The following is a 23,538-nucleotide window of genomic DNA, read 5'->3' as shown; positions in this document are numbered from 1 at the left end:
TGTTCTCTAAAAATTTATTTCACTGTTTCCCTGGAGAGCTAGAGTTATATTCTGGAAGTATTTTTTCTCAGTGTAACACACCTAAAGGGACCAGGAGCAGGAGGGAAAGGCCAGGGAAGAGGAGAAGATCAGATCACACTCTTCCCTTCCTTACTGTGGGTGTCCAACCCAGAGATAGGCAGACCCAAGCTGGGCTAGGGAGGAGTTTTGAAGTAGATGTGAGACTGCAGTTTTAAATTCAAGAACTGGACTGGAATGGAGTTTTAACATCTAAAAGAGAGTCCAAATTATTGAGAAGATGCTTGTTCTTATAATCAATAACCCAAAAGCTATTAAATCTGCCATGCAACCATCAGGGGTCAGAGAAGGAAGTGAGCCACAGACAAACGTGGAACAAAGCAAAGCTATTTTTTGTTTATGCTTCATTGAGTTCAGCCTGTTCTATCTGCCAGTTCTGCTTTGTGGGGCTTCTCTGGGCATCTCTAAGAATCAGGGTGTAACAGTGTACAGTGAGTTGGCCAGAAGCTTCCAACACAATAACAGAGCGACAGAGGGACTCCTCAGTTACCTGCGGGGCCAAAGCAGCCTGTGAGTGGAGGAGGTAGGAGGTTGGCTAGAGAGTGCATTTCTCAGTTAATGTGGACAGAGATCCCCAGTGGCTCCCCCAAAACCTATGACAGGACCCCTGGCCCCAGCATTTGGGTGACAGTCATAGCAGAAGGCATTGATAGCTAGGAGAAGCCCCCAGTGAGCACCAGTTGGTCGAATGACTCTTGTTGCCTTTCCTCCTCCACTGTCTCCCACCCCCAACCCTGGAGGAGCCAGAAAAAGGAAGGAGAAAAAGCTGAATCTACCCCTCTTTCCCAGAGCAAATTCCAAGCCACAAGGAGGAAGAAGCCCTGACTTAGATGTGAGATTGAAGTTTTAAATTGGACTGAACCGCACTTTTTAATAGCTGAGAATGAGCTGTAATTATTCAACCAAGACTGATATGATGGGTGAACATGGCCAGATGCTGTGGGATTTCCTCTGAAGACATCATCATCAGAACAGGAAGAGTTGGACAGAGAACTCTGAAGGCGATTTTTCAAAGTAAGTAAAAATACAGCTAGTTTCCACGTGTACCTCAATAAGTTCGTTCCTACTCAGTAAATGGGCTAAAGGAAAATGGATACAACACCAGTTTCATAGAGTTATTATCATGAAGGTTAAATGAGTTCACGTACCTAAAAATGATTCATATCGTCCCTGACAAGTAATGTAAATATAAATCATACAACATGTAACAAATATCTGAGGGCTTATTGTGTGCCAGGCATTGTTCTGGGTGTAGGGGATGCATAATGAACAAAAAAGTCCTCATAGAGCTTTCATTCTAGAGGAGACAGACAAAACAAAATCATTATGTATATGTAATGCTTCTCTATACTCACATGGTAGGTGTAGATATAGATATAGATACAGATATTTGGCAAGCCTAGAATAGCAGTAGGGAAAGTTAGCTATATATCTGTAGAGAGAGAGAAAACTATACTGTATAAATGTATAAATATATCTATTTCAAGTCATGATAAATGCTATAAAGAAAAATAAAGCACGGTAAGGAAATACAGGAGGTAAGATGGAATGAGGCCCTCATTTAGAGAATGATGATTTATTTGATGGGCAGAGCACTTTATAGTTTCAAAAAACACCCTCATAAGCACTGTCTCATTTTATCCCTAGTTTCGTGAGGGATTATTCCTGTCTAAAGATAAGGAAATGCGAGCTCAGAAAAGTTCAATGACTCCAAGTCGGGTGACTTTTTATTACCCTTAACAGAGAAAGCAGGTACAAGACCAGTTCAGCTAGAAGCTTTCACATTCTCTACACTCCCTAAATTAATTCTGGGACCCAAAGTCAATACAGCGTTACTGGAAGTTGGTGCTTATGGGGCTTGGCCAGAGACTTGGAAAGAGGATTTATATTTCAGATCTTACTTGCAGTGAAGCAATGGCTGCCACCCACTTTATGAAGAATGGTATCCCAACCAGGTCACCCTGGGGAACAGCTTCAGCATTGATCTCTGTGTTGCCTCAGCCCACTTGCAAGCTGGGTAGAGACTACTACTGATATATTTGTTCTCCAAACGCTAAGCTGAAATATTAAACCTCGTCTGCTCTAAGTTAAAAGTTCATCAATGAATCATAAGTTTGGATGGATCTGCTCAAAGGAAGACTGTCCACGATTTCACCTCAAAGTTTCACAGAACAACTAGTCCCTTTCTCTCAAGGAGATGACAGCTGCAGCATGCTGGAGTCCTCAGGAAAGGCAAATGTGTCTGGGATTTCAATCCAGCAAGCTCAGTGTGGAAACCCTTAGCAGGCAGCTCCTGTCCTCTGTGGCTGGAAGGACAGCCCCAATTCCCAGTCCATTTGAAATTGATGGCAAGGCAGCTGCACAGAGCATTTGCATTTGTGCTCTTAATGCCATTTGAGTATTTCCTTGTTTTCAGGCTGAAGATAAGATGGAGTTTAGATTTTTTTTTTAATGACTATTTTGGAAGCAGCTGGCAGTATAATTCTTAGGGAGAAAATATATTGTTCGGAAAAATAGTTTGAAAAGCTATTTGGGGTAAGTGAGATACCTCTACGGGCATAGATGTCAGCAGAAACCAAAGATTGCAGAAGAGAGACATTTGGTGGGGGGTGTCTCAAGGAGGAGGGGGAGAGGAGAATGAGGAGAAGGGAGATGGAAGAGGAGAAAAGGGAGACAGCAGGGTGGAGAAGGGCTGGGACTAGATTTAGGAACCAGCAGGGGTGGGACCAGTAAGCCCCCACTGTGGTGAAGAGGCTGAAGAGCATTTTGAAGTGGGGTATGTCTGTTCCGTAGGACCCTGTTTGGGATGTAAACCTCTCCTACAAATCTCACTCTACTAGGATCACAGAGGCTTCCTGTGGGCTGTCTTGCGAAAAGCAAAGGGGGTGCTGAGTTTCCTCCTTGACTCACTGCAGTATAACACAGGACTGTCTGATAGAACTTACTGTGATGCTGGGAATGTTCCATTCTGCACTGCCCAATATGGTAGCTTCTAGTCACATGTGGCTCTTGAGTGTTTGAAATGTGGTTAATGCAACTGCTAGTGAACTGAAGTTTTTATTTTGTTTAACTTTAAGTTAAACAGCCACACATGGCTAATGACCAGAAGGAAGAGTCCCAAGTCAAGGTGACCCTGAGAATGCAAATGCTTTGAGATTTGCTGAAGTCTTGGGGCAGGCTTGAGACTTAAAATGAAAATGGGACTGGGGTGCTGAGGTGAAGGCATGAGCTTAAACTGATTTTACCTAGATCAGGAGGTCAAGAAAACCACAAGCTAATAGTGTTACAAAAGTAGTTGAGAAAAAGAGAATAAAGGCTTCTTACGCAGGCAAATCCAAGTTTCTAAAAGTGGTGAAGGTTTTTGTTTGTTTTGCAGAATATAAGCTAACAAATATCTATTTATGTCTATGCACAGACTTCTCACGTGGAATTCATAACAGCAACAGTTGTAATAGCACATGGTAGGTGCTTAATAAATGTCTGAGTTACTGGATGACTGAGTAAACAGTACCTTCCATCATCCACCAACATCATCTCAGTTGACTCTTGCAACATCCCCCTGAGGAAGCTGGGGCAGCTGAGGCTCAGAGAGGTTAGATAATAAGTCCAGGAAACTGAGGATTCCTGGTCTTTTGGTTCACCTAACCTGTCCCCCAGCCTGTACGTAAGAGGCCTCATTTGGGCTCTCCACTGTGGCATCTGCGAGGGGGTTTGTAGGTGCCACTGAATATTCCAGGACCGCAAACACCTGACCAAGCTCTGGTAGCATACACATCCACAGTGTATGCTCTCCCTTCTCCCACCTGCTGAGGGGCACCTCCATAGCAGAGCCATACCGAGTTCCTTTCTGGGTCCCCACTGCCGCTGCTTAACACAGGGCCTGCCACACAGCCAGTCTCTACCAATACTGAAGGACTGAAGAAATGAATGAAAGAAATAGTCAAAGGTGGTTTCTCCATTGACTTTTAAAAAACATCCCTTTCACTTTGGAGAAATTGTGTTAATCAACACAAAAACGTTTTTTCCTCCCCAAGTCATCACAGAGCATCCTCCCAATTTATTGAATGGAGCCATTTCTCAGCCACTCCGTTTTTGGGCTCTCCAGGGTGGTTGGCCCAGCCCTAACACTGCTCTTTGTTTTTTCCTGCTGATGATTTATCTGTTGGGGATCTGAAAAGGGAATTCCTGAAACTCATACACTGACCTCTTTCTGCCATTTCAGCCCTTCGCATTCCTGCACTCAGAAAACTGATAAAGAATCGTGGTACAGAACAAGCCTATTTTTGTTAGCAGATGCAGGAAAAATTACATGTAGAAAAATGAAGCTAACAAAAGGAGGAAGGGTTTAGGTGTATTGACTCAAATTGGGTGTTTTTTTTTGGTGTAAAATACAGATTTTTAGCCATCGAATAAATAAATGAACAGTCTTAAAGAATACCCCAACAGCTTTCCTTGGCCTATTAAATGGGAATGATCAGTGCTAACAATTTTTTGTTGAAATGGCTCTAAATGTGGATTGTATTTTTATTACAAGGTAGAAAGAGAACAGTTAGGACTGTGGTGATAATGCAAATAGTACCCCTCCTTGAAGAGGACTCCCACACCTCCAATCTAAGGATACAGGGATATTTCCAGTTTCTCCAAGCATCTACATGACTAAGCCAAGCAGGTTGCCTGTCTCAGGTTGATTGACATCCGTGTAACACACTTTTGAGTTCAATATTTGCCCCTCAGAAAAAATAAGTTGCTTTGTGAAAATTAAGTACTGAGGAAATTCAAGTTAGACATACCCTTCTTACTTTACAATGTTTTTGAATTGTTTGAAATTTTGATAGCAAAGTATTACAGTGAAGTTGAAGTTGTCAAAGTACCAAAGTAAGTACTTTGATAACTTAAAAAAAAAATAGCTAAAATGCTTTAAAACCGTGTATAAATGATTTAAAGTTGGGGTGGTGGGGAGGACAAGCCTGATGAGGTTGGACTCACCTTTCCAAAGCTGGCAGCATTGACAGGTTGGGTATCATTCTTCTCGCAGAAATCCAGGTAATGCATATAGAGGGCACTGCGAGGGATGCAGACACCCTCTGCAATCTCATAGTTCTCCTCCAGCCTAGGGAAATAAATGCCCAATGAGCAAAAACTGTGTTACCTTCCCCAAGCAAGAACGGTCTGTTCTTTCTAGTCCTCCAGAGATGGGCAGACCTTAGAAATAGCACTCTTTCTACAGGTGGAGAAGCTGGGGCCCAGGAAGGCAAAGCAAGCTACCCAAGGTCAAGCCTGGCATGAGTGGCTTGGCAGTGTCAGAATCCTGGCCCCTTTGGGTATGACATGAGGCTACTTTTTCAGCCCAACTTCCCAGATCCTCTACTCTGTACTGTTATTGGCCTGGCCTTATTCTGGCTAGATCAGATACCTGCAAACTCCAAAAACTACATAGGGTCTTGTGGGTGCCCCAATCAGCCAGGAATGAACCACAGACCCTCTTGAGGAGCCACTTGTAATAGCTAAAAGCCAAAGGAGGATGTGTCAACATCTTGGAGCTCCTTGGCTGACAAACGCAATGGAGGGGGATTGTCTGGAAAACCAATGCCCTGGGAGAGGCCTATACAGCTGTACAGCCACTAATCTGCTGACTGAAGGGAGGTCTCATGACCAGAGAAGGAAGTTGGCTCTGTGATTACTTTAGAATCCTCTTCTTCTCTGCTGTGCTAGGGGTAATGATTCTATACCCATTACCTTCTTACTGAGTCTCTGTTAGGAATTCTATAGGAGAGATTTTCTACAACTGGGTTTACATCCCAGCCTTGTCACTTGCTGGCTTGGTGATGTTGGGCAAGTTACTTAATTAAGCTCAGGCCTCAGTTTCCTTTTGGAGGGATTGAATTGTAAGTGCCTTCTAAAGTGGTTATAATGATTAGATGAGGTAACGTGTGACAAGCATCCGCATCATGCCTGGCACGTGCATGTGAAGCACTGAGAAGACGTCAGACCTCCTCATAATTCATTCTTCTTCTCCAGAAAACATTTTTGGGCACGATATGTCCTGACTCTGTGCTAGATATTGGGGATATAAACAAAAATTAGATACAGGGTTTAAATAATTTATTATTCTTTAACCCAAACACCAGAATGTAGGCATCCAAATGTATCTTGCCTCCATTGTCCTAGGCACTCTGGAAGTTAAATACCTTTCCCAAGAAAACTGCTGTGGCACAAGGCAATTTGGGAACTTCTCTTAGGGTCATGCCTTCGAAGCCTGGGGCACCTACTGCTAAATCAACTCACCAACAGAAACATTTCTCCTTTGATCATTAACTAGATTTTAGGAAACAACCCAAAGTGATTTGGAAGCAAGTTTGGGGGATAAAGTAACTGGAAACCCATCCCCCAGCCCCAATTTTTTGGATCAAAAGTAAGGCGTAATTCCAAAGTGATGAAACAGATGTCCTCAAGTGGCTTCAAAACTCCCTCTGAGAGCATTTGCCAAAGAAGTGGCCCAGCACTGTCGTAAGTGAAGTGGAATGGGGACACGGCCCCCCAAGGTGCCCACTTGAAAGGGCAGCGCTTGTCCAACTCATTCCAACATGTGATTGCAAGAACATCAGTTCAATCATTTCATATCCAAACCCCGCAGAGGGGGAACACAACCCTAGGGACACAGACCTGTCAGCACCAAGACAAAACCTGGTGCTGAACAGTCCCCGACCATCTCATCCACTCCCCGTCTTCTGGGATGGGGAACACTGAGTAACTTGGGATGGTTTTTAGAAATGTTCCCAGAAACAGTTGATGTAATCCTTTCTAGGTGATCAAATTCCTTGAGGCTGGGATAGTGTCTGAGTCACTTCTGCATCCTTGAGATACAGCATATTCCTTGGCACACAGTAGGTGGTCAGTAAGTGTCTTATGGATAGATTATTTCAGTCATTTATTCATTCAACAAATATTTATTGATCTTATCACCTGCCAGGCACTGGGGATATCACAGTGAGCAAGATAGTCCATGTTTGCATACAGTGAACAGATTAATGGTAGACAGATGGACAAAGACATAGGTAACCTTTAACTCAACAAGTATTTACTAAGTGCCAGGCGATGTTCTAGACATTAAGGAAACAGTGGTGAACAAAACAATGGTCCTGTCCTGAACAGGCTTACATTCTGATGTATGTCTTTGACATCATAAATTGGAATTCTAAGTATGTTTTCCAGTGGGAAAAGGGTTTCACATAAAGAACAGGTTTCTTAGGACTGTCCTAAGCTTCAGGTCCAGTATGAATGAAAATCAGCCTGGGAGGTTAGCCTGGACCCCTAGCTGCCATTCACGGCATTGTTTCTCTATAAAAGTGAGTTCAGAGGTCCAAATAACCAGCTCGCGTACAAACTTGTAGGGGCCATCTGAATAAGACAGCTTTCTCAAACTGGGGTCTCACAGACATGCTTTGTTTTGGCCTGAACAGTGTTGGCCCAATTTTTAAAATTCAGGACCTTGCACATCAGAATCTGGATTTCTGGCTTCTTTTGAAAAAGCTGAGATCTGGCAACACTGGACCCATATTCCCGCACGACAACAATTGGCCAGAGCTACATGTGCCCTGGAGTTGGCCAGAGTCCTCACTCCTCCCTATTTCTTTGTACCCTGTCTATTTTCTGTTCCTTGTCTGGCTCCTGTAGGCACTTGTGTTGGCATAAGACATGATCTATGTCCTAGTTAACTTTGCAGTCTATTTGGGGAGAAGCATGCATAAGAAATAATATTTAATTACTATAAACTCATGACCATAGGTATAGTTGAAGGTGGGAAAACAGAGAGATTGATATGTAGCTGAGAGTAGATAATTAAAGTTTCATGGAAGAATTGGGTTTGGAATTGTGTAACAACAAACAACAACAACAGCTAGCATCTGTTGAACTCTTATTAGGTGCTGGGCCCTGGGTATCCATGGTCTCATTTGATCTCACAATAACCATATGGTATGAGGTAGGTATTTATATATATGTTTCAGGATAGGAATCTGAGTCTCAGAGGGTGTAACTCATTTGCCCAGTCATGCAGCTAGTAAATAGGAGGGTTTGTCTCAGTCCAAACCTCTCTGGTATTCTGCCATGGTAGCTGGGGGAGGGAAGGAGGTTCCAGGCAAGTAGAACAGCGAGGATGGGAGACAGTGCCATGTGTTTTGAATGATGGAGATGCAGATCCCAGTGGAGAGAGAAGGAAGGGATATCTAAAGGGAAGAACCATGGGAGGTGGAGGGAGTCTTTAAATGCCACACAAATGCACTCCCTTGGAGTTGAAGAGTTACTATAAAAATGTTATTTTCAGAAGAAGGCAGTAGAGTTGTACTCAGGAGGACTGAAAGAAACAAAGACTCAGAGGAGTCAGGAAGACCTGAGTGCTTCCAGGATGCTATAGGAATAATAATAATGATAATGATAATAGTATCATCAATAACAACAATAACTGACATTAATTTAAACAAATTTAATTTAATAATTTAATAATAGTTTAATAATTTAAACAATAATTTAAAGCTTAATATGTTCTATTTGCCAGGAATGGCTTGAGTATAATAAAAGAATGTCAAACAACAAAAACAACAACGAAACACCTGTCTCATAGGTATCATCTTAGACTTTTCTTTTTTTTTTCTTTTGAGACAGAGTCTCACTCTGTCACCCAGGCTGGAGTGAAGTGGCGCCATCTCGGCTCACTGCAACCTCTGCTTCCCGGGTTCAAGCAATTCTCCTGCCTCAGTCTCCTGAGTAGCTGGGATTACAGGTACCCACCACCATACCTGGCTAATTTTTGTATTTTTAGTAAAGATGAGGTTTCTCCATGTTGGCCAGGCTAGTATCAAACTCCTGACCTCAAATGATCCTCCCGCCTCAGCCTCCCAAAGTGCTGGGATTACAGGCATGAGCCACCATGCCTGGCCATCTTTGACTTTTGAGAGTTCCGTTAAGCAGTTTTTAAAAGAGATTTGACTTCAATACTTGTAGTGGAACATTTTTCATTCTCATGCATACGTAAGAACAATTTGGGCAACTGCAATTTTGTGTATGACAAGTTGTGGGGAAGATAAAAGTATCCCTTTTTGCTTATTTTTGCTAATGGCTTCCTAGAATTTTTTTGGCTAAAAAAAAATCCATGAACATACTAAACAAATGTGCATTTCAAACCATTCAGAATTCATCTTGCATATGATTATTTAAATTGATAGAAATCCTTTAAAACCAATTAGATTTTTATAAGCATGGGAGTGGCATGCTCAATGCATTCTTTGGAAAGTTTGCTCTGCGCCTCTAGGGGGAGGTGGCCCAGGAGGACGATCAAAGCCTGGCACATAGTGGCTGATTAATTAGGACTTGTTGAATGAATGAATGAACACAGGAGACCAATTAGGAGCTACTATAATAGTTCTGGCAGGAAATGATGTGGCATGAACTGAAGCAGTGGTTGTGGGGGTAGAGATAACACTTAGGGTGTGGGCCTAATGCTGCCAGATGTGAGGAGGACAGGAGCAACCAAGCAAACTCTCAGGTTCCTAACCGGGCAGAATGCATGAATGGAGGGCTCCATTCCCCACGATCAGAAGTGCAGAAGGAGAGGACAGTTAAGGGTGAAAATCATGCTTTCAAATGCGGCGTTAAACAGCATGAGTTTCCAAGGGCATTCCTGGCACCTTCACTCATTAGTTACTTTATTTAAGCGCCCTGTGCCTCAGTTTCCGTTTGTTGTTCTTGTGACTTGTGTGCTCACTAAATCTGGCCAAGAGGTCAAGATTAAAATACAAGATTATGGTTAAGAAACATCACATCAAATGAACCCATAGCAGCAACAAACTGTTCAAATCAGATAGGTGTAAGTCATGGTTCACACAGGCTGAGCTAATTAAACAGTTACCTGTCAAAGGCCAGAGCCTCCTAAATAAGTATATTTCAGTCCATGTTTTGTTCCTCTTTCCGGAGCTTCTGAGCCTCAAAGTAACTAGGTGGCTTATAACTACGAAGCATTTTAATAAGCTCTATGAACAAATGGATGTAATTGGCACGGAAGGGCCCCTTTGATGCTTGATGAGTTTCTACAGGAATAGCATCGTGACACCTTTGCCCAAACCTCACAAAATCCAGAGGTTCTGTCTGTCTACTCAAGTTGCTAATTGGAATGTCCACTTCCCTGACCAAGGCATGGCAGAAAGAAAGGCAGTTAATTATTCTTCTTCATATCTGATGAAATTTTCCCGTTTCCTCCTCTCTTTTAGAGGACATCATTAGTCTGACATGGTGAACAATGCTCCATTATACCTGGGTGTTTTTTTTTAATGATCACAAAAAAATTCCCCACTTCTTCCATTTTCCTTATCTTCTATTTAACAACTTGATTATATTTGAATTGAGCCTATCCTATTATGGAGAGATAATGAGCTCAGTCTGCTAGCTAACATGAGTCATTATCTGAGTTATATATTTTTAAGAAGACTTCCTCACAAGGTTTCAGCATGTGGCCTCCTAGGGCACATGGAGGAAGCTTTGTATCAGCACTTAAAATGAAAAGCAAATGTTTCAGCACCTGGCATAATGTCCCACTGTCCTCATTTTAAACCTGTGATTTCTTATATGTATACACAGAGATCTGTTAAATCAATCAGCTGTTTGATAGCATGGGAGCAGCATGATTGATGTATTCTTAGGAAAGGTCGCTCTGCATCAGCTCAGAGTGCTCACTTCTCAGGTTCTTGAACACATGTCAAGAACAGAAACTTTTTTATTCTCTTTTACCAAAAAAAAAAAAAAAGACAACAGGATTTTTTTTTTTTTTTTTTTTTTTTTACAGAAAGCCCAGACTTTATAAGGCAACAGGATTTTTAAAAATATTAACTATTATAACTTATCACTGAAGTTGTCACAGAGATCTAAGACTGTAAGCTATGAAAAAAAAAAAAAAAAAACCCTTGCTAAGCAATCAGGACAAGACAGTAGTCTCCACCCATCAGTGGCTCCCTGTTCCTTCTCCACAAAAGTCCAGATTCCTGACCGTGGCATCCAAGGCCCCTGGCTCCTTTTCCGGCCTGCTTTCCCACACGTATACCTCTTTCCAGCCAACTGGACTGTTTCCCGCTCCTGAGACACACCTGGTCACCTTCCACTCCCACACACGATCCGTTACCTTCCTACCACAGGGGATGACCTCTTCCACCATGCTCCACGCATCAAGGCTCAACTCACATTTCTCTTCCTTGGAACTACATTCAACGCACACCCAACCCCATCTGCTAACCACTTCTTCATCCTTTCCTCCTTGCCAGATTCGTTTATTCCTTCGGTAACATGTAGAGTGCTGTAGTGGTCTAAATGCCAGCTATTGTTATGTCTGTAGAAAAAGCCACATCCTCTACTCATAAAGCTCTCACTACTTCCCAGGGATGGTCATAGTTCCTCATAGTTTATGGCCCAAATAGCTTTCCTAAGGAGGCAGCACTGGTTTTAGAGTTTGAGATCACTGAGTTTGAATCCTGCTTCCGCCACTTAACAAGCTGTATAGTCTGGGGCACGTTACTTGAACTCCCTCACTTCCTTCACCTGTAAAATGAGAGAAACTGTACCATCTCCCAAGCTCGCAGTGAGGACTAGACAAGAATCCATGCACAGCCTGAGGCCCTTTATTGTGGGGGACCCTCAATAAAGAATAACGATCAGCATTATTTTACAATATTGTGGAATATTCAGGTAATGTTTTGTCTCTTAAACTGAAAGTCCTTCGAGGCCAGGGACCAAGCCAAATTCCCATTGATGTTAACATGGTTCCTAGCACTGTGTCCTGAACACAGTCGGTAAACACTGCAGGAGGAAGGAGGGGAAAGGAGGAAAGGCTGACAGGAAGGAAGACAGGCTTTTGCACAGGTCAAGGGACTCTGGTATTTTATTAATCTTACTATCTGGGTAGTTAAAGGAAAAGCACGGTTAATATTAATATATTTAATTTACATTTTCAAGTGGCTACCGTGTGCTAGCGATGTTCATATTTGCTTTCACTACCCGCACAAGATGAGTAACACTATGCCCTGGGACATAGAGGAAGAAATGGGGGGCCCAGGAAGTAACGTGGCCTGTCCACAGCAACTCGGCTGGGGAAAACCAGGCTAAAAAGTATGAACTCAGGTATGATGCCTCTCAAGTTCTCACTGTGTGCCAGAAACTGACATGCATTTGGTCAGTCAGCATATATTTACTGAGCACCTACTATGTGCCAGCCACTGTAGAATACAGCCATGAACAAGAAGACACTACCCTTGCCCTGGCCTTTAAGAAACCGACAGTTTACCAGAAGGAAGATGGGAGCTAGGGAGATGACACCACCAGACAGCCAATGAATAGAAAACAGTGGGCTTTGGCTCATATGGGCTCTGGTTAGGACTGAGGCTGAGTCTAGAAAACTCCAAAGCAAAATAAAACAAACGAAAAACAAATCTATTTCATTACACAACGGTTAAGCCATGCTTTGCCAAGCCAATCAGACAAGTAGACAAGCCAATCAGAAACATGCGTTTGTGTGGACCCTGACATTTCTCAAGGGACCTCAGCTGACCCAGCTTCCTCGTTGTTGAGGATTTTCTTGGGGAGTCAGGAATGTCCCCCTCTTTGTGTAGAAAGAGACTACCTTGGTTTCCTCCTCTTTAAATACAGATAACTGTCCCGGCTTCTCTACAGGATTTTCAGGAGGATTAGGTGTGCTCAGCAGTGACATCACCTGATAAGCCTGGCATCCCACAGGTGATTGCTGAACGTGTAGGTCTGGCTGATGCGGGGGCAATGGACTGAATCAGAGATTTATTTCTGCCATTGTGATGTCTAAACTGGACCAGAACAGTAGCCATCCAATTCCTACCCTGGGTTTGACCTACAACATACTGAATTAGTGTTCCGGTAAGGCCTGGGCTTAGGCAGCTTCTGGAATCTCTCAGCTCAGTTTTTGGTTATTCAAGTCCCTTCTTTTTTATGATAAAACTAGGCAATGTATTAAGCACAGTGTTGCAATTTCCATTCGGTTCCCAATGCTTCTATTGGGGCCTAGGCTACAGGTTTGCAGCCCAGAACTCTGGTGGTCCTGGACAGTAGCTGAGGTGATTTTGGCACCATCCCCTACCAGAAGCTACCTCCTCAGCGGTCCCTTTCCATCTATACCCAGTGTCTACTCATCTCCACTGCACTTTGCCATTATGAATAGGGCCGTGCAGAACATCTTCCTATGTGCCCCCTTACACACCTGTGTGGGAGTGTTTCTCCCTACCGGCATCGAGAAGCAGAGCTGCTGGGTACATGTGCTTCAAATGCTAATGGGATTGCAAAATCGCCCATCAAATGGCTTTACCATTTGACACATTTACCCACAGCACAAAATACTTTAAAAAAAAAAAAAAAGTTGTGGTTCCACAACACAGCATCTCATTCCCTGAGATATTTCTGCCCTTGGCATTGGGTTGTCCAGCTTAACTGACCTTTCTCCATCTGTAGCTGAGGTCATCTGGAGGGACACAGTCACATCTAGCGGTATTATCTATTAACACTGGTTGCCTTCAGAGCTAAAAGTGTTCAGCCTCCCTTTTTAGAACTATGTTACCTAACTCATATTATGAAAGCAGACAATGTTCTGCCGCTGTTGAGTAAGAATCAAGTCACAAACGGGTGCAGAATGTCAGTTATCGGTTACATCCAATGAGTCTAGTCTAGCAGCTGTGATCTGGTCTAAAACTTCAATGTATTTCTTCTTTGGAACAATGCCAAACCCAATTTCTTACCTATGACCTTCCAGAACATTCTAAAGAGAAATTCTAAATTTCTTTTGTTTCATATTAATTTGGAATATTGATAGCTTGTCAACCAGCCAAGTCCTCAATTTATTTTTTTTCAAAAGAAAGGAAAATCTGCCCCCAATCCCCCCGCTGAAAGTGACAATTTGATCTTCTGTCCTCCTCCTTTTTGGAAGAGCCTCATTTCTTCGGTAAATTGCTGGAAGGGAAAGTGTCCCCACCCAGAAGGCGCACAAGGAGCTCTGGGTAAGGGCGGCAAGGGTGGCGGGCGAGGGCGGGGCACAGAGGGGCATGTGTTGGCAGCAAGTAGGCCGGGACTGCGGAACAGGCTGCTTTCCATTTCGAAATTCTCTGCATGAATAGAGGTTATTGTGCGGCTGGGATTCCAGCAGCGCTCACCATCCCCAGTGAGTTGGGATTTACTAACCCTCGTGACCGAGGATGCTGGAAAGTGTTTGGCAGAAGGCATTTGACAATATTTGCCTGTTTTCTGCTGGGAGTTGCCTCCAGATCACGTGGCCCCAATTATTTTAGGCTGCTTGGCTGCTGTATTATTTGTTCTTAGAGCGGTGTTATTTGTTCTAGGGGGAGGGGGAGGGGGTTTGCGGCAAGGAAGGGGAAGAAGGAGAAGCAAATAGCTCCTAACCCAATTCCAATAACAAGCCAAATGTCCCAGGAGAGCTCGGCACTGTCAGGTGGGTGGCGGGTGCCTTAGTGGTGCGGCCAGTGTCCTTTCCTGCGCCTGCCCTGCTCTCTGTCCTCAGGGGCTGGCCACTGCCGCTGGAGAGAGGGCACAGCATGAAGGACATAAATGCCTCAGAGAAGGAGATGCTTGTCTTAGCGTTAGGTTCCTGTTTTGTTTTGTAAGTATTTTGCACTGCAGATGAAGATATAAAATGGTAAAGCCATTTGATGGGCAATTTTGCAATCCCATCAACACTTCAAGTGTTAATGGAGCAATTCTGCTTCTTGATACAGACATGAAGAAACACTCCCACGGTGTCCAAGGGGGCACACACGAAGATGTTCTGTGAGGCCCTATTTGCAATGGCAAAGACGAGATTTGAACACAACTTAAAAGTTCATCAAAAGGGAAGTGGTGCTGGGTGTGGTGGCTTATACCTGTAATCCCAACACTTTGGGAGGCTGGATCACTTGAGGTCGGGAGTTCAAGACCAGCCTGGCCAACACGGTAAAACCTCATCTCTCCCAAAATACAAAAATTAACTGGACATGGCGGTGTGTGCCTGTAATCCCAGCTACTTGGAAGGCTGAGGCAGGAGAATTGCTTGAACCTGGGAGGCGGAGGTTGCAGTGAGCCGAGATCAAGCCATTGCACTCCAGCCTGAGTGACAGAGCAAGATTCTGTCTCAAAAAAAAAAAAAAAAAAGGGGAAATGGCAACATTAATTCTGCCATTGTCTTATGCTGACCACTGCGCTGCAGTTAAAATGAGGTTGTTCTTTATGAACCATAGGTGTAGCTTCAGGACATTCTACTGAGGAAGAAAGCAAGTAGTGGATCAATACAGCATAACAGGTTGTGGGTCCATGTTTTTAGTGTGATACATCTGCATGCTTTTTATAAAGGAGACAATGCTAAATTAAAAGCTGCAGTTCAGAAACTTCTACAGATACATATGTGTGCAAATACATATCTGTAATACATATCTACACATATGTATACACACAAGTGCACACATGCACACACATGTCTCACTGGTAATAGGGTTGCTTTTGAGGAGAAGGCAAAGAACTACAAGGAGAAATGGACTGGACTCTTACCTATAATGTTTTTAATTTTTTAACAAGGAAATGTATTTCTTGTGTAAATAAAATAAAAGTAAAGCAAAAATATACTTTAAATGCGCCCAGGATATGAGTAAATTTTCCATCACTGGATACAGGCTGCCCCCAGGGCGGGGTGTAACTTGGGAGAGGCAGTTCCCTTCATGTTTTGCTGAGGATCACTCCTTGGAAGGATTCAGCCTCCCAGCAGGGGGAAGAGTGTCTCAGTGCCCCAGGGCAGTCTGGATACACACAACATCCACCACTCCTTCCTGGGATGGGAGCAGGCTGAGCTTGCTGAAGGACCAACGAGAAGGTAGCCCATGTGGTTGGAGCATAGCACACAAGGAGGAGAGTGACACAAGATGAGGTGGAAGGATTCAGCCTCCCAGCAGGGGGAACAATAAGGAACAACAGGATAAATTTACTTATATCCTGTTTTTTTTTTTTTAAGCTTACAAAAGAAGAAGAAATTAGACAAAGGAAAGAAGAGATTGAAAAAGTATGTAAGCATCAGATTTTGCTCTCAACCCCATGGCAGCCAGAGCAAAAAGGGGGCACACTGTAAATTATGTCATTTTTCCTTGTAAAATGGAGGGTGCATCCACTCTCTTTTCAGAGATAAAGTTTTTATACTGAAACCGTATTTTTTAAAAAAATGATACATGTGCAGCTTTACATAGGAGGTCACACGTCCTCCACCACCATTTTAAGCATGACTGTTCCTATCTAAGTTTAATGTCCTACTTTCTCTTCCTTACTGCTTACGTACCCTCTCCCCTGCCCGCTTCTCCCGCCTCATCTTGTGTCACTCTCCTCCTTGTGTGCTATGCTCCAACCACATGGGCCACCTTCTCATTGGTCCTTCAGCAAGCTCAGCCTCCTCCCATCCCAGGAAGGAGTGGTGGATGTTGTGTGTGCCCAGACTGCCCTGGGGCACTGAGACACTCTTCCCCCTGCTGGGAGGCTGAATCCTTCCAAGGAGTGATCCTCAGCAAAACATGAAGGGAACTGCCTCTCCCAAGTTACACCCCGCCCTGGGGGCAGCCTGTATCCAGTGATGGACAATGGGGCTGGGGATAAAGGCCTGGATCTGTTGCTTTGATTCAGGTCATCTTTAATGGGCCGTCCCCACCTCAGAACTCCCTGTAGGATTGGCTGAAGCCTCTGTGATAACCTCTTCACTGCCCTACACCCCCTCTGTCTATCCAGCGTCCCTCACACTCCCATGGGTGTGGAGGCTGGGCACATGCCCTAATAAACCACCTGTATGCACAACTCTGCTCAATCTGGAGAGGCCACCTACAACAGTGGGGCCTTTGTAGAAGCTGTTCTCTCCACCTGGAACATTCCCCTGTCCCTGGTTTTCACACTGTCATGGTGTCATACATCTATCCATGGAAATGTCACCTTCTCAGAGAAACTTGCCCTTACTGCTCAACCTGAAATAGCCTCTCAGACACTACCCTATTAGCCAAGTTGAAGTCTCTGCACAGCACTTCTCACTATCTAATACATTACTTGTTTATCTGTCCATCATGAGTAATTTTTAAAAATAGAGACAGGGTCTTGCTCTGTCACCCAGGCTCGAGTAAAGTGGCACAATCAGTCTGCTATAGTCTTGAACTCCCAGGCTCAAGCCATACTCCTGTCTCAGCCTCCAGAGTAGGTAAGACTACAGGTTTATGCCACCATTCCCAGCTAAGATTTTTGTTTTTTGCAGAGACAGGGTCTCACTATGTTGCCCAGGTTAGTCTTGAGCTCCTGGCTTCAAGTGATCCTCCCACCTCAGCATCTCAAAGTGCTTGGATTACAGGCATAAACTAATGCGCCCTGAGTGTCATTAGTTTAACTATATATATATATATTTCGGCTGGGCATGGTGGCTCACACCTGTAATTCCAACACTTTGAGAGGTTGAGGCAGGTGGATCACATGAGGTCCGGAGTTCGATACCAGCCTGACCAACATGGAGAAACTCTGTCTCTACGAAAAATACAATAGTAGCCGGGTGTGGTGGTGCATGTCTGTAATCCCAGCTACTTGGGAGGCTGAGGCAGGAGAATCACTTGAACCCAGCAGGCAGTGGTTGTGGTGAGCCGAGATCACGCCACTGTACTCCAGCCTGGGCAACAAGAGCAAAACTCCGTCTCAAAAAAAAATCTATCTATCTCTCTCCCTCTCTATCTATCTATCTATCTGCCTACTTACCTACCTACCTATATCTATATCTATAGATGTAGATATAGATATTTCCCTTATTTCCCCCATCATTGGCTCCTTTTCTTCGTCTACCTTATCCACCACTGCATTTCCAGAGCCTAGAACAAGGACCTAGCAAATACCAGGTGCTCAGTAAACATTTCTTGAATTAGTTAATGACTGAAATTCTAAAACATATAAAGATAATTAGAGGAAACGTTAATGTTCTTTTAACAACTTGATGGCTTTTGATAAGAATAAGGCTAAAATGTGCAAATTCCCAAATTTGGTTTGGCTTTGAAAATAGACGTATCATTAAAAACAGTTCACTGACCTTGTGACTTGGAGAGTAAAATTTCTTCTGGAATGATCTATGTGACCCTTTATTTAGAAGAACAGATATTTTGTGCAGAATTAGGTAGCATAGAAGGAGATGTGGCTGTGCCTATGCCAGGGAGGAGACGGGGCCTGCTCTAGGCTGTCCTTGTGGGTCTCAGAAGGAAGGTGTGAGCTGAGGGATCGACTGAACCCCCACCCCACGCCAGATGCTGTTCAAGCACCTTCTATGGAACAACTGATTTCATCTTCATGACTACCCTATGAGCTAGACACTACTGCCATCCCCATTTTATACATGAGTAGACTGAGGCACAGAGAGGTTAAGGACCTTGCCCAAGATTTCACAGCTTGTAAGTGGCAGAGCTGGGAGTTAAGCCATGACAGCTTGATTTCAGAGACTGCACCATTTACAGTATCACTGTTGCCAGGCAGATGTCCTGGAACCACAGAAAAATAGACATGAACAAGGTGATTTTCTTCTAGTTCCTTTCAAATTTTTTACTCTGAAACATATGACATGTTCAGGTTATTAAAGCAAGAATGTCTGTTGGCCGAGTGTGGTGGCTTACACCTGTAATCCCACCACTTTGAGAGGCCGAGGCAGGAGGGTCACCTGAGGTCAGGAGTTCAAGCCTAGCCAACGTGGTGAAACCGCATCTCTACAAAAAGCACAAAAATTAACCAAGCGTGTTGGCGGGTGCCTGTGATCCCGGCCAGTTGGGAGGCTGAGGTAAGAGGATCACTTGAACCCGGAGGGTGGAGGTTGCAGTGAGCCAAAATCACGCCATAGGACTCCAGCCTGGGCAACAGAGTGAGACTCCACCTCAAAAACAAAAAAAAAAGTCTGTCAATTCCGTGCATTTCTAAAAACTCTCACTCCCAAAGTCCTTTACATCGATGCCTCATTCGATGTCTTGGCACTATGGGAACTTGTGTGGCTGTAATACTTAGGGAAGGGTGAAGGGGGAGATTTGATCTGAAAAGTAAAGTCGAATTTTAAATAAAGCAAAAAGCAGGAAATGCAATGAGGAAAAGGTCTATAGGAACAAATGATGGAAAGAAGCCAAAAGGCTGGAAATAGAGCTCTTGAAAACAACCTTTGCTATTCTTGAAGCAAAACAAGCTGACTGCTGAGGCTCTTGTTAGAGAAGATTGAGTTACGCTCCTGAGTGCTTTCTCCCAGTGTTGTTTTCCTCTCACCTCTGGATGGATTAGACTAGAGAATCTAATATGATTTGCTCATTAAAGCCCATCTGCTTCCTTTTCTGATCTGTCCTCTCTTCTCTATCCTTCCTAATGTTTCTTTTCCTTTCTTCCCAAGCATGAGCTTTGCAGTTAGAGAGACCCAGCCAGGTTCCTGCCTCTGCCACTGATTGGCTGTGTGCCTATTCAGGCAAATGATTTAACTGGTTCAGCTTTATTTTCCTCATCAGTTAAACGGGCACAACAATAGCAACTCCACAGAATTGTGAGAATGAAATGAGGCATATATATAAAGTGCCTAGCATGGAGGGGTACATATAATGCACCCCTTCCTTTCTTTTCCCCATTTCTCTTTCCTTCCCCTTCATTCCTCATTCCTTCATATTTGCTGGGCTGCACTGCTAGGGGAATAATTGCCTTCAATGGCCAAGATTCTCCATGGGGTGAATCTCATAGAGAGCTCTAGTGTTCAAAGCTACAACATAATTTCCAAATAAAGCTTTTAGAGGAGAATTTATCTGTAAATATCAAACACAAAGGCAACCACTTAAACATCATTAAATATTTCATCAAGCCCAGGAATGCCGAATATTAAAGAGAAAGCCATTCTAGTAGATTACTCTTGTTAGTGTTATTAATGTTAAAATAATTATATATAGTTGCAATTAATTATGAATTAAGGGTTCATTGGTAAGAGTCAACAGACATCTGTTTCTATTATAAATTGTAATAATGGATTCTATTAAAATCAATTAATAACACCATGGGGAATCCAGTCCTTGCCAGTGTTTGGATAACAGAAAAAAACATCTACCCTAAAATAAAATACGAAAATTCCAATCTCCAGGCTAGATCTAAGGCTAGTGGAGCATTTTACATATACTGCAAATTAAATAGATTTCATGTTGGTTGTGGGATGTCAAGTTATGACAATGTTAAAATATCCAAGTGATATCCTATCCTATAGGTAAGAAGATATGAGCATCCTCTGAAGAGAGAACTTGCTAAAAATGGAAACTTACCATTGCAGAGTAGCAGGAGTGGAGTGGGGCTTGGATGCTCTATTATTTTCTTTTTCCTCATCTGTTAAAGGAAAGAAAAAGAAGCTAACTTCAGTAGGAAACAGTAGGAAAAAGTAAAAGTCCTGTCGACTCTCCCAAGTTTCAAAAGACTATGTTTCTCTGAAATGTTGATGCTTTGAAACAATATTTTGGCTTTTCCAACATGTTAGACTCATCATACTTTAATACAAAAAAAAGCAAAATTGACTTTTATTTTAAAACTCTTATGTCAATTTTGTTTTTATTTGACACAATGTGTTAGAGTTTGAAGAGCATTTCCCTTTATCACTGACCAATGTGATCACATTCATCCACTCAGTTTTTTCGTAACTGAAGCAGGACAGACTACAATTTCAACCCTAAAAACATAGGGACCTCACTCACTGCTATGGACTGAATATTTGTGTCCCCCACAGAATTTATGTGTTGAAACCTAATCCCCAAGATGATGATGATATTTGAAGGTGGGGCCTTTGGGAAGTGATCAGTCATGAGTCTTATGAATGAAATTAATGTCTTTATGAAAGAGATCCCAGAGAGCTTCCTCATACCCATTTCTCCCCTCTGAGAAGACAGAGAGAAGATAGTGAGAAGACAGCCATCTATGAACCAGGAAGTGGGCCCTCACCACACCCAAATCTGCTATTGCCTTGATCTTGGACTTCCCAGCCTCCAGAACTGGGAGAATAAATCTCTGTTAATTAATAAATCTTTGAGAATAAACAATAGAGAAATAAATCTCTGTTGTTCATAACCCACCCAGTTTATGGTATTTTGTTATGAAAACCTGAACAGACTAAACTCTTCACCATTTGTTGTTTGTAACCCCAATGAAGCAGAGCCTTAATGTAGGGTAGGGAAAGTGTAAGTGTTCAGAAGAAGAATCGGGTTAGCAATGCAATGGAGCAGGGTTTAGCACATATTTTCTGTAAAGGACCTGATAGTAAATATTTTAGGGTTTGTGGACCAATAGTAAAAATCAAGAATATAGTATAGAATTTATATGACGGAAGAGAAAACAAGTTTCCATGAAATATTTATTGATAAAATTCAATGTAAGCCCAGGCACAGTGACTCACACCTGTAATCCCAGCACTTTGGGAGGCCAAGGTGAGTGGATCACTTGAGGTCAGGAGTTCAAGACCAGCCTGGCCAACATGGTGAAACTCTGTCTCTACTAAAAATACAAAAATTAGCCAGGCATGGTGGCGCACGCTTGTAATCTCAGCTACTCAGGAGACTGAGGCAGGAAAATCACTTGAACCTGGGAGGCAGAGGTTGCAGAGAGCCAAGATCGTGCCACTGCACTCCAGTCTGGGCAACAGAGCAAGAATCCAAAAAAAAAAAAAAAAAAAAAATCCAATGTAATAGTAATAATTGAATATAATTTTTGTAATACATATCTATTAATGAGAAGAATTAAATTAATTTTGGGGGTATAGGTAACATTCTTCTAATTGGGATTAAAATTAATGTTGCCTATTATTAAATAGATTGCAAAAGTTGATCTGTAAAGACCATTTTTAGCTTGCAGCCCCACAAGCATCAGGCCAGATTTGGCTCACATGACCCTGATTTGCTGAGCCCTGTAATACCACAGTCTGAACAACAGATTAATTTTTAGCATATCTAAAAAGAATTTGTCACAATTTCATCATGGATTTACTGAGAAACACATATAATCAGTCTCTTATCCAATTCCTAATAAAGATTATTGATAGGAACAGTCAACATAAAATTCCTTGATTCACAAAATTTGGCCCAAGATAATTAGGACAAATAAGAGTCTCAAGAAGAAAACTAATAATGTCAAAGCCTACAAATATTATCAATAAAATTTAATATAGACATTAAAAAGATAAATGAAATCAATCTGTGGCATAAAATTTATATGGAAAAGAATTGGTATCTATGAAAACAGTTTAAACAAAAATGAAAATGGAAAAAAATGAAAATGTCATATGATGTACAGAAAAATTTTTCTAAAATTAGCTCATCAAAGCTGAATCCAGAAAATATCTTCTTGATGAAAATGTATCAATATTGGTGTAATTCTGATTTAAATGTCTGCTTATAAGCACTGTGGCAGATATAGTTGTTGCTTAATCAAAACCTACATGTACCCACCTTCTTCCTTAGATGTAGAAGCCCAGTTTAGAGAGGATTGTGTGTTCAAAGAGAGTGACCCCCTTTCAAATCCTAGAAGGGTGAATGTTGATTCATTTACGACAATCATGATAATTAATTTTATGTCATCTGGCCACTGATTGGATTAGGTGGAGCATGTAACATGATGTAGGCTGATCACATTTCAGAAGACGCTCTCTCTCAGGGCTTCTGGGAAAAGTATTTTTCCCTAATAAAATTGAAGGAGTGAGAGATTCTTGCCTGTTCTACTTTTGAATGTGGCTTTGAGATGACACAATAACTAGATTAAAGCAGCAAACTTGGGATGGGGAAAAACACAACCTGAGGACAAAGTCAACACCTAGGAAGGCAGAGAAAAAAAGGGAAAGCTTGGGGGCTCTGATTGTCACGTGGTGCCTCTGATGAACCAACCCAAACAATGGCTGCCTCCTGTTCTATGAGACAGCACAGTTTCTTCGGTTGATAAAACTTCCTTTCATTGGGTATTCTCTTCCCTGCCACTAAAACTATTCTAACTGATGGTTAGAACCCAAACCACACTAATGCTCAATGTTCTCAGGAACGGAATATAAAATACATCATAGACTCAACACCTGTTCATGATGCTTTGTCAACCTGGAGTTCTTCTAAATAGATGTTTCTCATCCCTTCCAGCCTGGAATAAATGCCACCAACTCTTTGAAGCTTTCCTTGATACTCTCTTAGTCAGGAATCAATCATTGATCCTAACTCTGTGCTTCTATAACACATTATTCACCTCTTAGCTGTCCTGTATAGCCACCTGGATCACTATTTCTTTTTTTTTTTTTTTTTTTTTTGAAACGGAGTTTTGCTCTTGTCGCCCAGGCTGGAGTGCAATGGCACAATCTCAGCTCACTGCAACCTCCACCTCCCAGGTTCAGATGATTCTTCT

At 42.6% G+C, this 23,538-nt stretch overlaps 1 protein-coding gene across 5 annotated transcripts in view; it reads right to left on the bottom strand.

Moving 5' to 3' along the window:
• The window catches only part of RFX4 (regulatory factor X4), a 181,979-nt gene that overhangs the window by 103,086 nt on the left and 55,355 nt on the right, over positions 1-23,538 (bottom strand). For 4 of the 5 annotated variants that reach the window (XM_037996587.2, XM_073021061.1, XM_008004541.3 and 1 more), the window contains 2 exons: positions 20,439-20,499; positions 5,065-5,188 (listed from right to left, as the gene is read on the bottom strand). In XM_037996587.2, the coding sequence (XP_037852515.1) occupies positions 5,065-5,188; positions 20,439-20,499 (185 nt within the window). Of the gene's footprint in view, positions 1-5,064; positions 5,189-18,826; positions 19,994-20,438; positions 20,500-23,538 lie in introns of those variants that run through there. The other variant, XM_073021060.1, reaches the window with a different exon arrangement.

The sequence above is a fragment of the Chlorocebus sabaeus genome, chromosome 11 (assembly GCF_047675955.1).
Source record: "Chlorocebus sabaeus isolate Y175 chromosome 11, mChlSab1.0.hap1, whole genome shotgun sequence".
NCBI lineage: Eukaryota > Metazoa > Chordata > Mammalia > Primates > Cercopithecidae > Chlorocebus > Chlorocebus sabaeus.
The sequence above is the reverse complement of the archived record's forward strand: the minus strand, read 5'-3'. Positions and strand labels throughout refer to the sequence as shown.